A 14,025-nucleotide genomic window follows, 5' to 3' on the forward strand; every position below is an offset into this window, starting at 1 on the left:
AAGAACTGGATGTCCCTCCAAAATTGATGAAAAGACTAGATGAAAACTGGTCAGGGAAGCTTCCAAGAGACATACAGCAACACTGAAGGAGCGGCAGGAATTTCTGACAAATACTGGTTGTGTACTACATGTGACAACCATCTGCCGTATTCTCTATATGTCTGGCCTATAGGGTAGGGTTGCAAGACTGAAGCCTTTTCTTACACAAAAACATCCAGGCCTGGCTAAAATTTGCAAAACAATACATCAAATCTCCCCAAAACATGTGGGAAAATGTGTTATGGTCTGATAAGACACATCATCCTCACTGTGAAGCATGGTGGTGGCAGTATCATGCTTTGAGGTTGTTTTTCTTCAGCTGGAACTGGGGCTTTAGTCAAGGTGGAGGGAATTATTAACATTTCCAAATACTAGTCACTTTTGGCCCAAAACCTTCAGGCGTTTGCTAGAAAGGTGAAGAGGAATTTCACCTTTCAACACAACAATGACCCCAAGCATACATCCAAATCACAAAAGAATGGCTTCATCAGAAGAAAATTAAAGTTTTGGAATCGCCCATCCCAATCCCAGACCTAAATTGAATAGAAAATCAGTAGGGTGATCTGAAGAGGGCTGTGCCCAAGAGATGCCCTCACAGTCTGACAGATTTGGAGCACTTTTGCGAGTGGGCAAATATTGCAAAGTCAAGCTGGGCCATGCTGATGCTGATAGACTCCTACTCAAGAAGACTGAATGTTGTAATTAAATCAAAAAGTGCTTCAGCAAAGTTTAATGGTGTGTACACTTATGCAACCAGCTTATTGTACGTTTTTTATATTTTTCCCCCTAACAGATTTGTTGTTTTTCAATTGAATTGTACAGGTTATAGGTCACATTAAAGATGGTAAAAGTTTTGAAATGATTTATTGTGGTCTCATTTTTTTATATCACAAAAACCTGGCATTTTAACAGGGGTGTGTACACTTTTTATATCCACTGTGTACAAATATGTATTTGGGCATGTGCAAGAAGAGTACATTTTTATGAGGGCAGCATCTTTGATATTTGGGCCCCTAGCAGGATGGTTAACTATTTGTGCAAGGGACTTAGCATGTATAATGTCAAAGAAGTCTTGGGCATGCCAACCATAGGTGGTAGAGGTCAGCCAGTTCATTGAATCATTAATGTGACCTGGTAAAACATTGCCGGGTTTAGTGGGGATTTCAGTTAAGGTGTTAAAATTGCTATTGTGCTCATAAGGGGCAGTAGTGTGTTCTATAGCTAGCTAGGAAGTATCAATTTGGACTGAATGTATTCTGAGGTGAAAAGGCTGTATCCACATTCATTAAATATGTACGGCTGTTATAGTGAATCATTGCAAGGTAGCGGTAGAAAGTTTTTGGTGGGCATGAGGCCATTGCTACACTACCTCAAAATACTTAGTGCAGAAGGGGCAAGAGTTGGCTGAGATTCTATAATGGTCACTGCAGTTTTCAGGGTATGAGAAAATGGGAGACAATGATAGATTGGATTAGAAAAAGGTGGTGATATGGTTAGTGGATGCAATAATACGTGATGCGACTACTTTAGTATTCGAAAAAACTCTAAAAGTAGCAACAATATGTAGGAACAATAAGGTAATCAGTAACAAGTGTCAAATTTAAATCTGGTAACTTTACCCAGTAGGTTAATTTGGTGTCTACCTCACTAGTATCAGCAACGAGTAACAGATAACCTAAGGGATCTGAATGCATTAACTGTAGAGCAATACCGACAGTCAAAATTAAGAGTTCTCTAAGTGCAGTACCTGTAAAGCCAATAGTTTCAGTGCAGTGTCAGTAGAGCAGTCAGTGCAAGTAGTAAAAGTATGCTAGACAGGTGTAACACATTGTTGTTCTAGAGAAGAATGATAATGCAGTAATCCACTAACAAGCAGAAATGCAACACCAGAAGTGATAAAAAATGTGCAGCCAGTAACTGAGATAAGTTTTAATTTGGTTTATGTCTACCTAGTATCAGTAACTGATGACATTGCAGTATTATCTTAGTATTGCCAGTAATGAGCAGCAACAAGGTGCAACAGTGCAAATGATTTAACCCTAAGACTGCAATCAGCAGAAAACAGTGATAATTTCAGCACTGCATCAGTATGAAGTGTAGTCAGTAAACTGTAGGCTTAAAAAGACAATGGTTTCATTGCATGTTGCAAGACATTTTTAAAATCAATCACAGTAGTACAACTAAGTTATTGATATGAAGCTTTTCTCTGTGGGTCTCTGCTGAAGAACTCCTGCCAGAATTGTCCCCATTCTTTTATTTTAATTTAATTTATTTTACACTTTGTGGACTGGGTTAGTCCCACTAGGCCAGTGGCCTCTTTTCAAGGGAGGCCCGAGGTGTTATACATTCTGACTAAGGGAAATTTGGCCAGATCACCTAGGTACTTCCCCTACACTTTCCTGAGCACTAGGTGATGCCAGAAAGCTGTTACTCATGCTTGGAAAATTTCAAGATAGAGGCGGAAAGGGGAGTACCATCTAAGAATGCAGTGCTGCAAAATACTAAAATCTCACAAAAAGACTGTGAGAGGCTGAGAAGATGGTTGTTGCAAAGTTTGAGGGAGGAGATCGGGAAACTTCTGTGTTGCTGGAGATGTGTTGAGATGAGCCAAATGCTGATGAGGAAGTAAGCTGGAGTAGTATGTTGAATGGTTTGCTGGGAGAAGTAATGCAGAAGGTGCTGCCAGATGAATTGGGAAAAGAGGTGGAGTATCAGAAGGTGCTTACAGTAGTTTCTGGTATGCTTGGCCTGTGAAGTAACTGGTTTTAAATGCATGCTCCTGCAACATGGAGGTTTTGTGAGCAGTAAAAAAATATGTATGCAGAAATGGTAATCAAGAAAAAGAAAGATTATATGTTAGAAGCTAAACGAAAACGGGAACTAATGCAAGGACAATACAATCAGAACAGAAAATCGGGCAGCATTTTTACCTTTGCGTTTTAAAGTACAAGGACGTAAGAGTTTTAACACACTTAGTCACAGAAGGAGTGTGTGATTTTATTTTTGAATTTTTTACTTTACTTGAAAAATTTATGAATGAAATAGAAAATGGGCTCATTTGCAACATGGAACTGAGTATATTTTTCAGAACGTGGGACTACTGTTAAGGAACTCTATTTGTAATAATGTGCATGAGATAAAAGTGTTATTTTAGACATATTTGTACTGAGGGTGGGAAGGATTGGTGACTCTGGATGTGCATGAAGGAAAATTACAACATACTTCAGACGTTACAACTGTGAATGGGGAAACAGGAAGCAGCAAGGTATAGGGGTCAACCTAAAGCATGTTTTTGTGCAAGACTGTAATAGAAGATATAGACAATGTGGGGAAAGGAGACATACTACAAAACTTATTGGCATAAATGTAGAAAATGCAATGAATCTGGACTTTTTTAATTTGTCTGTTTTTTTATTACTAAAAGAAAGTTTAGAAGAAAAGAATATTTTAGAAGAAGACACACTGAGGGCAATATACTGAAGATATTGGTGGACAAAGTACTATGGAGGAACACAATTGGAGAAGAACGTGTACTTAGTTTGGAAGAGGAAATGTTTTACAAAGTATGCAAGTGTTAAAAACTGATATATGCAGCTTTAGGAAGTAAAGAAGGCGAAGAGGGAGGATCTGATACAGTAGGAGAACAAGAAGAAAATTATAAATTTCACGGAGGGTATGGATGCAAAAAAAGAGAATCAAAACTGGAAATGAATTGAAAAAAGGGAAAGGGATTACTTAGGAAATTCATCACTAAATGTACACAGCATTCAAAATGAATATGAGGTGTGGTAGTGAGTGAGTGGTGTAAAAATAAGTATGGATGTGATATGCAAGAGTTGAGATGCATAAAGGAAGAAAATATGAAAATAATTGAGGCTATATGGATAAAAAGAATATATGCTTAGTGGGGAGTAGTTTGTGTTAAGAAATATGATTTTTTTACAGAAATGAAGAAATATACTGAATGTGACTGTAGTAGTACCTGGAAGACTAGTGGAATGTGATATAAGGAATGGGGAAAGATTCATCCGTCCAGCCACAACCCCTTTTCTAAATTTTTGCACATGGGGTTGGTGTCGCTTCAACAGACACAATTATCTAGATCCAAGATTTACACTACTGGGTGGCTATCCCTGCTGTCGTTGTAGCTCTTTGACACCACACACGCACCTGTGCAAGGGTAATTGTAATTTATGCTTACATCAATATGATGGAGAGGAAAAAGATGTTTGAGGAACTTAAAAACCTTGTCCTTTTTCCAATATTATGGTGGGAGATTTTAACTAATTTGAGGAGAAAGATGGGGGAAAATAACTCAAGATATTAAAGTGATGAGTTGTAAGACCTGTGTTGAAAATGGGAAAAAATAGAGACTGGATGTATAAAAGAAGTTTTCAGAACTGAAATAGATTGTGGTGTTTTCAAAAGATATAAAATAAATAGGTAGGGTAGAAATGGTTGAGCTTTCAGAGCTGGGAGTAGTATGGGCTAGAGTAGGAGATAACCAAAGAAGTAAAAGAAAGGAAAGAAATAGAAAAGACTGACTGGAGCAATTGCTAAAACAGATGAGATTAAAAGGGAACATAATATGTTATGGGGAACAGCATATGACAATGATGAAAAAATAACATTAGTGGAGTGCTTATAAACAAATACAAGAAAATATCTTTAACTGTAGAAAATGAAGAGGAATAGGAGAGTTTATAATGATGTCATAAAAAGATCTGACTAAATAGAACAATGTGGTGACAGAATAAGATGCATTGAAAGACTGTATGAAAAAAAATAGAGAAAAAATTAAAATATGTTTAGACAAGGATTTTTTTGGGGGGAGAGGAAGTTTCTAATTTGGGGAAAATATGTAAAACAGAAGAAAGAATGGATGCAATGTTTGAGGACGTAAACATTTGATATAGTCTGAGAGACATAATGAAAGTTGTGGAAAAATGTGTTGGTGGAAAGCCGATTGTACAAAAAGTAGTATGAATTTTAAAAATATTGAGTATTTTCGAGAAAAGGATAGCACTATGAGAAATGGACAAAATAGTAAAAAAGGAAGAGAAAATTCAGCACCAGGAATAGGTTCATAGGTTGGTACTAGGCTATCAGCCCTAGGGCCTATACAAGCCTAGCCATAACAATTCCCTGGCTATTTCTTCCCACATTATTTACTTTCCTGGACCTCTGTCTAGCAGGGCGACTGACGTGATCCCTGGGGTGAATTTCCTTTCTCCCATCCAATCGTCAAGGTTCCTCTTGAAGAGGTCCAAAGAGGCACTCTGCTTGACATGTATGGGCAATCTATTCCAGAGTCTGGGGAGTCTCTGGGTCAGGAACCTATCCCTCAAACATGTTTTGTTTATTGTGATGACAAGGTTTAGATCCCTGGAGCATGTAGCTCTGAGGGATTGGGATTTCTCTAAGTGTAGCATGTCCAACAGCTCTGGGTTTGACATGGCCTTGTATGTTAAGCAGAGATCGCCTCTGAGTAGACGATATGCGACAGAGTATAGCTGGAGTTTTTTAAGGCGGTCAGCGTAGGGCATCTGCTTTAGGCCTGTGATTCTTTTAGTGAGGTATTTCTGAGGCCTTTCCAGTTGTTGCAGATGTCTTGAGAGGTACATACCAAATTGGGCGTTGTATTCTATAATGGGTCTAATGAGGGATGAGTACAGTGGGACAATGACCTCCTTTTTTCTGGATGAAAAGCCCTTTGTGATAAGGTGTGCCACATAGAAGGATTTCCTGACTGTTGTGGCGATGTGGTTATCGAAGGTGAGACCACTGTCCACCTGTGTCCCTAAGTCTCTTATCACACTTTCTGTGTTTAGTGTACTGCCACCTATATGGTAATTCATGGATACATGTTTTTCCCAAAGGGATAACAATACATTTCTTGGCATTGAGCTTGAGCCCATGGCTCTGGCACCAAGCATCTGTTTCTGTAAGGCCCTTTTGTAGAGTATCCACATCATTTGGGGATTCAATAATGGCTCCCAGTTTGCAGTCATCTGCAAACTTTGTTAGCCAGAGTCCCTCAGTGTTGACCTGTACTTCAGAGAAGTATATGCCAAACAAGAGCGGCCCCAGGACTGAACCCTGAGGTACTCCACTTGTCACTTGTCTGGAGCTGGATTTGGAGTGGTCTACTTTTACAGTGTGGGTTCTATCAGTAAGCCATTTAGCAACCCATTGGGTGACATAGGGATTAATGCCCAACTTAGTAAGTTTATCTATGATTCCAGAGTGGGGGATGGTGTCAAAGGCCTTGGCAAGGTCTAGATAGGCTGTGTGGACCACCTTACCCTTGTCCATGGCTCTGGAGACTGATTCAAAGAAGTCAGTCAGGTTCAGGAGACAAGATCGGCCCTTCACAAACCCAAACTGGGTGGGGTCCAGTGTTTGAAGGTTGCCAATGTCTTTGTTTATAAGTTCCATGATAATACACTCCATGGCCTTGCAGATAAGGCTTGTCAGACTGATGGGACGGTAGTTTCCGGGATCCAAGGTGGATCCCCCCTTGTGGATTGGTATAACTGTAGCTCTGCGCCACTCAGTGGGCACGAAACCTGAGGTGAGGAATAGATGACTTTGGTTGTTAATATTATAAAGAGGTGAATGAAAATGAGACATATTCTGTAAAATATTAAATTAATATACAGGGAAAGAAATAGATGAAGTAATTTGTGGTAAAACTAAGTTTATATGAAAGAAGGAAAAATATTTTAAAAATGGAGACCAATAATATTGGGGAAATACAATTTATAAAACATTTATGATATTACAAAAGGTGTATATTAAATTTTGGATGAAGTTGTGGAAAAAAAAGTTTTTAGAATCAAAGGGAGACAAGTGAAGAAATGTTAATAGTAAAATAAGAAAAAAAGTAAGTCATGATTTTGAAAGAACTGGTGACATGATGTTAAAGCATTTGATAGCGTAAGCAATATAGATGGAATGAGAGAAAGCATTTTAATAATCTAAAATATGCTGTGAAATGTCATAGATGAAAGTTACGTTAAACGGATTGATGGGATAAAAGATAAAAATAAGAAGCGTTAAGTAAAGATGTCCATTTGTATTTATACTGGTAATGAATGAAACAATTCAGACATGCATGTATGAAATGAAAGCAGCAGAATGGGAGATGGGAAAAGGTGTTGAAGTGTTATAGTAACAATGTCATATGCAGATATAGCTGCAAATAATGGGGAGAATGTTACATGTAAGGTAGGAAGAAGCATGGAAATTAGGAGGGAAAAGTTGTGAAGGAAGAATGAGAATAAAAATATGGAAAGCGAAAATTGAGACTGATAAAAACAGAAAATGATATACTAAGGAGAAATAAATATATGATGTATAATTGGAAGAAATTAAAAGATCTAAAATGTGATAAAATAGGAAAAGTTTTGAGAATTTTTATGAAGCAGGAGATTTTCTGTGGAGAATTTTGCTGGATAAATTATCAGTTAAATGTAATATGAAATATAAAGAAATGGAAGAAAGACAATGTGATGAGTGTAATAAAGAAGAAACAGCAAAACTTAATGAATGAATTATGAAATGTTCGAAAGTTAATTGAAATGGAAAGGATTGGATACGATATACTGTATGGAAATATGAGAGAAAAATGTAAAATTGAGAAATGGGACAGAATACTGTTTTTAACGATCTGGAGATTGTGAAAAAGATGTGATGGATTATTGTATAATAAAGATAGAATAAAGATGTGCTAGATGAAATAAAAATATGGTCGTGTAAGAAAGGATGGAGGATAGATACAGAAATGTTAAGTAGCTGATGTTGGTTTAGAAGTGTCTCTTTTTTTTTAATAATAAAGATAGAAATGTTTTTTTTTCCTGTGTACATTGTATGTTAAGGTTTAGGGGAAAATAAAATGTGTTTTGAATATGAATGTGCAAATAACATAAAGAAGTATAAGTAATGAAAGATGTAAATAAAGCTTCTCCTACTGGTTTGATGAGTACTGTGGGATATTTTACGTCCATCTGAGCTACCCCCAACTCAGGCAGATGGTGTCTTGGTTTAATGTCTCATCTCAAGGACAATACACTTGAGTTCAGCACCTCACCTTATGCTGCACTGCATTACCAGTATTAGAAAATTAATCCAACAGCCTGGTGTGGAAATAGACCCCATAGCCTATCGCCGCAGAGGAGACTGCTACCCGTTGAACTACTGATACTGCATAACAAAACATGCAAATAAAAGTAACGTGGTGTGACCACATAAATGTACATACAGACTCATTTATTCAGTGGTACTGAATTATTTTGCTAAGTTGTTTACCACTGCATTTGATGCTGGCAAATTATTTTATTTTGTTTCTTACTGGTCACCATGATAATCTTAGCTGTTCCTTTGTTATTGCTGAGTGCAGTTTGCTATATTTTGGTATTGTTACATGTCAGTACGAAAACATCAATTTTCCTATCCCTTTTAACTGAGGCCCCACACCTCTATTTATCTGCTGAAAAGGGTAGTACAATCAGTGGTATTTACTTTATCGACAGAATTTACCCATTAGCTGACATATCTAATCCGTAAGTATGCTTTTGAGAGTTTGAATTTAGATGATGAAAATTAAGATATTCCTGAGTATAATTTTAACTTGCTTTTACAATTGTAAATCTGTTTAAGGCCTACATTTTGTTAAATATTTATCCTTTTTCCACAGACGCCCAGGACGCCCAGTAATTTGGGAGCAGACTTGGTGAAGATACTAGAATCTAATGAGAAGGAACTAAGAGAAAGGAGGGAAACCATGGCAGCACTGGAGCTGCTTGTGACAGAGTTACACACTGAGAGAATGGAAAAAAATGAAGAAATACTGAGACTGAAGGTGCTTATTTATATTTTCATTTTAATTTTGCTTTCAAATATAGATATAATTTAAGCTACTACTTTACCTTTTAATTTCCTTTCACTAATTCAGTTTGAATATAGATGTAATTTAAGTTTCGTAATTATCTTTTCCTCATTTTCCTTTCACTAAACATTCTGACCTAGTCATTACCAGCATGAGTGACCGGTGTTCCACACCTGAAGTCAACTCCTCGTTGGTCCAATCCAACCATAAATTTTTCACCCACATCTCGCCCCCATCCCCCATTAAGGTAACCACAGTAAAAAAATTCTCGAAAGCCAACTTCATACTTCTTAAGACAAGAAGTGGTGAACTTCATGACACCCATGCAGATGGACAATACAGTTACAACTGCTGAATCCTACACAAATGCACTCTATAAGCACTTACACGAGTGCATGGATCATGCTATCCCAAACAGAATCAAGACGCTATCCTCCAAAAAAAGGAAGCCAATCTGGTGGTCCCCTGCCATAAACAAACTGTACAACAGAAGGAAGAAACTGTTGCAAAAGAGAGTAAAATCCCATGAGTGGAGGAGCTCCCTGGTCAGCCTCAGTAAGAAGCTGAGATCCCTTATAAGATCCTCCAAAGCTAGCTATAAAAACAAAATCACCACTAAATCCAAGGACAACCACAAAGCATTGTATAACTGTCAAGAATCTAGATGGCAACACCCAGATCTGCTCTGCGTTACAGCACAAAGGCACAAAAATTACAGAACCAACTGATATTGCCAACATCCTGGCAGATCGGTTCAGTGCTAACTTTAGCCCCCCCTTTCACCCCCTTAAGGGCTCATATTTATACAGGTCGAATGCAGAGTGCCTGTAATCACAACTATGCAGATAAAAACTGCACTCTCTAAAGCCAAAAACACAGCATCCATGGGGACCGGACAACATCGTTTTACATGAACTTCAGAACGAACTGGCTCCCCACTTAAGCACCATGTTCAATAATAGCCTTGCATCAGGCTTTGTGCCCACTGAATGGCGCACAGCAACAGTTATCCACTCCACAAAGGGGGGAGCCACCACTGATTCTGGGAACTATCGACCTATTAGCCTGACGAGCCTGGTCTGCAAGGCCATGGAACGTATCATCATGGAACTCATAAACAAAGACACGGGTAACCTCCAAACTCTGGATCCCACCCAGTTCGGGTTTGTGAAAGGCAAATCATGCCTCCTGAACCTGATCGACTTCTTTGAAACAGTCTCCAAAGCCGTGGATGAGGGTAAGGTGGTTCACACAGCCTATCTTGACCTCGCCAAGGCTTTTAACACCATCCCCCATTCTGGAATTATAGCTAAACTCACTAAACTAGGTATAAATCCCTACGTCACAAGATGGGTTGCCAAATGGCTCACTGACAGAACCCACACTGTAAAAGTTGCAGACTCCAAATCTGACCTCAAAGCAGTGACAAGTGGTGTACCACAGGGTTCCGTCCTGGGACCTTTCCTGTTTGGTATCTACTTCTCTGAAGTACAAGCTAACACAGAAGGCCTCTGGCTAATGAAGTTCGCAGATGACTGCAAACTAGGAGCCAGAGTCAAGTCCCCAAATGATGTGGACATCCTACAGAAGGGCCTCACTGAGACAGATGCCTGGTGTCAGAGCCATGGCCTCAAGCTCAGTGCCAAAAAGTGCAGTGTCATCCCCTTTGGTAAAAACTCTGTAGCCATGAACTACCACATAGGCAGCAATCTACATAACACTGAATGTGTAAGAGGCCTTGGGACCCAGGTGGACAGTAGTCTCTCCTTTGATAGTCACATCGCCACAGTAGTCAGGAAGTCCTTCTACGTGGCACACCTCATCATAAAAGGGTTCTCATCCAGGAAAAAAGAGGTCATTAATCCCCTCTACTCATCACTCATTAGACCCATTATAGAGTACAACACCCCTTTTGGAATGTACCTCACAAGACCTCTGCAGCAGCTGGAAAGGCCACAGAAGTACCTCACAAAGAGGATTACTGGCCTCAAACAAATGCCCTACACTGACCGCCTCAAAAAACTCCAGCTTTACTCCGTAGCATATTACCTACTCCGAGGTGATCTCTGCCTAACATATAAAGCTATGTCAAACCCAGAGCTGTTGGACATGCTAAACCTAATGAAATCCCAATCCCTCCGAGCTACACGCTCTAGGGACCTAAACCTTGTCACCACAATAAACAGGACACAGTGGAGGGATAGATTCCTGTCCCAGGGACTTCCTATACTCTGGAACAAGCTACCCATCTATGTCAAGCAAAGTTCTTCATTAGCACTCTTCAAGAACAATCTTGATGAGTGGATGGGAAATAGGAAATACACCCGAGGGATCACTTCTGTCCCTCTGCTGGACAGTGGCACAGGAAAATAACTTTCTTGGGTGGCGTAAGCTATGGTACCTTGCTGGCTAGACTTATGTAGGCCCTTGGGCCGATAGGTTCATAGTTAGGTACTAGGCTATCTGTAACTTAAGCTACTTATTTATCTTTTCCTTTTTATTCTCCTTTCACTAAAACATTCTGAATTTAAATGTAATTTAAGATATTACCTGTAATCCTGTATTTTGTCCTTTGTATGTTCATATCTGCAGGAGCCCATCTTTATTTTGAGAAGAAGGATGTATAGCATGTGAATATTTTTTGGGTGGGGGTGCAGTTTATGCAGCTGATGTGGCTACTTGAGGATCTGCTTCCTGTTGTAGAGTGCCAGTACCTGGTGCAAGCAAAAGTCTGCCCCTGGATCGAGCTTGAGTTATGAAAAACAACCTTTTAAGTCTACTACTGAAGTATGGTAAATTATAAAATGTCAACAATACTAGGTGGGAGTTAAAGCTGTGTGTGGCATTTATTTGTATTATTGTGATCTAACATGTGGAATCCCTGTAGGTGGATTAGTAATGGGTTTCATCCTGTCCCGTTCTAGTACAGCATTTTTCAATCCAAGGTTCTCACGTGAGTAGGGGTTGTAGTGTGTTTTGATGTCATATGTCACGCTAATAGAATGTGCCTTGCTCTTGAGCCCACCACTTCTTTTCTGCCACTTGTTCAGATCTAAATCCTGACTCCTATAAATGAAAAGTTCATTGCAGACTGCTTACCATTTGGACATTCCTATGTATCAAAGTGTTTAATATGGTGATGGCAGTGGTGGTCAAAACCTAGCAGGAGAAGGTTATTCATGTGTTCTCCTATCTGGCAGACAGGCCCCTGACAGCCTTTGAAGGTGCTTCCCAATGCCATACATGGAGCTGGTGTTGCCATGGATTTAGTCCATGGGAATGGTTATCAGCTGAGAGTCTTTTCTGATCCCCATCTCTAAGGATTGCATTTGCTGGCCTGGAATGGGGCACACTCCAGTTGTTCCCATCTACTGAGAGAGACCAGGAAACCATGAGTTTGGCAGCCTTCATAAGAACTGGTGGAAGGTCTGTGCTTAGACCCTCCTGTGCCTTCTGGGCTTCTTGCCTGTCAGTCTTCATGGTGCTGTTCAAGGAAGCGGATACCTCACTGGACTGTGAAATATCAGTGGACCTAACCTTAAGGGCCCTCCTTGATGGAGTTTAGCTTGGCGCCATCTCCTCCAGTCACCATAGTTTCAGGAGAAACTTGGAAGTTCCATCTTTAAGAATGTCCATTTTGCCCATGCAAACACGTCATGCTCTAACACACACCGCATGAGTACATATGTTTTCCAAGCATGTTTTTCTTTTTTCACATGCCAAAACCTCAATACACTAGGTATCTGTGAGATTACTAGCCCACACCGGCACTGCCTTTGTCTTCTCGAGCAGATTGATACGGATAACTGCCACATGTCAGGCATTCAAATCTGCCACTGAAAAATGTCAGCAGTTAAAGTGCTTCTTTTACGGGATTAGCAGGATATCCTTTATGTAGCCCAGTCATAATTCTCAACACTGTAGGAAAGAAAAGCACTCAGAAAGCAGGTCAAGGCCTCATACTACAAAAATAAGTCTGTTGTTCATCTTTGCAGGTGCTGAGCTTGACTTTAGTTAAGAGGGGCTCAAACCAGTACCCTTTCTACAATAAAGTGGAGGACAACAACACTGGAGGGAGGGGTGCACCCTCACCTCCCATTCTGGAACCTGACATTGACCAACTTGATCCTAGGGAACATTCCCTTTTGATACCTAGCTTACAGATCGGTGGTACTCAGAACCATTGACTTCCCTTTCTGGGCAGCTCTCCATGCTCATTTTGTACTGCATACCCCAATTAAATTTATTAGTTAATTTCCTGGCATTGGCTCACAGCTAAGGAAATCACAGATACATTGTGTTGTAGTTTAATGTGGGAGCTTATGTCCTAGGTGAAAGTATTGTAGATTCTATTTTTACCGGAGTATGTAGAGGCAGGTTTACCCATACAGATAGTGGAAGCATGGTACTCCGTAAAACTCTGACTTGAGCCAAATGATCTTGTGTGTGTTAACTCTGAGATGGTAAGGGCAGAGTCACCCTCTTCTCTTACCACTTCTGATTGACATGTTTTGTGGTAACTCTGAGTTTCATAAGGAACAGCATAGATATGTCCCTATACCCTCCCACCCCTTAGAATCACATGGTAGAGACTCATGAGGAGCTTTGGGTTATCCATCTTCGAGTCATTTCTTTATTTTTATTTGCTGAGTAGGTGGACTGATGTAGTAACCCTTTTCAGCCACCACTTGTGCTCAAAGAACAAACAAATCATTTTATAAAATTTTAGTAACACTGTGCAGATTGAGTTAAAATACAACAAAATATGGCTTTAGAACAGCCAGAAGAAGTTACAATTTCAAGTAAGATATGTCAAAATATATACATATGTAAACAAATTACAGTAGAAATCAACACAGAATCAAGCAGTTTGAACAATTAAGATCGACGCTGACATTGTCAAAAAAAAAAAACAAGTCGGAAGGATTCTAAGACGAGTTGCTGTTAAGGGACTCTTAGTCTTAAAGATCATGTACAAAGTTTTTTTGGCAACTTATTTTTGGTATAGTTATGTCTTCTGTGATGATGTGAGGCAGTGCCAGCTGTGCTAGGGGGGAGTAGGGTAGTGCATGTGTAACATATGCCAGCCTAGCTAG

The 14,025-nt window shown here is 39.5% G+C and overlaps 1 protein-coding gene across 1 annotated transcript in view; it reads left to right on the forward strand.

The window, feature by feature from the left end:
- Window positions 1-14,025, forward strand: part of KIF15 (kinesin family member 15) — a 2,415,358-nt gene that overhangs the window by 2,083,136 nt on the left and 318,197 nt on the right. Inside the window, exon 34 of the mRNA XM_044065522.1 lies at window positions 8,738-8,902. Within this exon, the coding sequence (XP_043921457.1) occupies window positions 8,738-8,902 (165 nt within the window). The remainder of the gene's footprint in view (window positions 1-8,737; window positions 8,903-14,025) is intronic.

The sequence above is a fragment of the Protopterus annectens genome, chromosome 3.part0 (genome assembly GCF_019279795.1).
Source record: "Protopterus annectens isolate FY-2018-M chromosome 3.part0, PAN1.0, whole genome shotgun sequence".
NCBI lineage: Eukaryota > Metazoa > Chordata > Ceratodontiformes > Protopteridae > Protopterus > Protopterus annectens.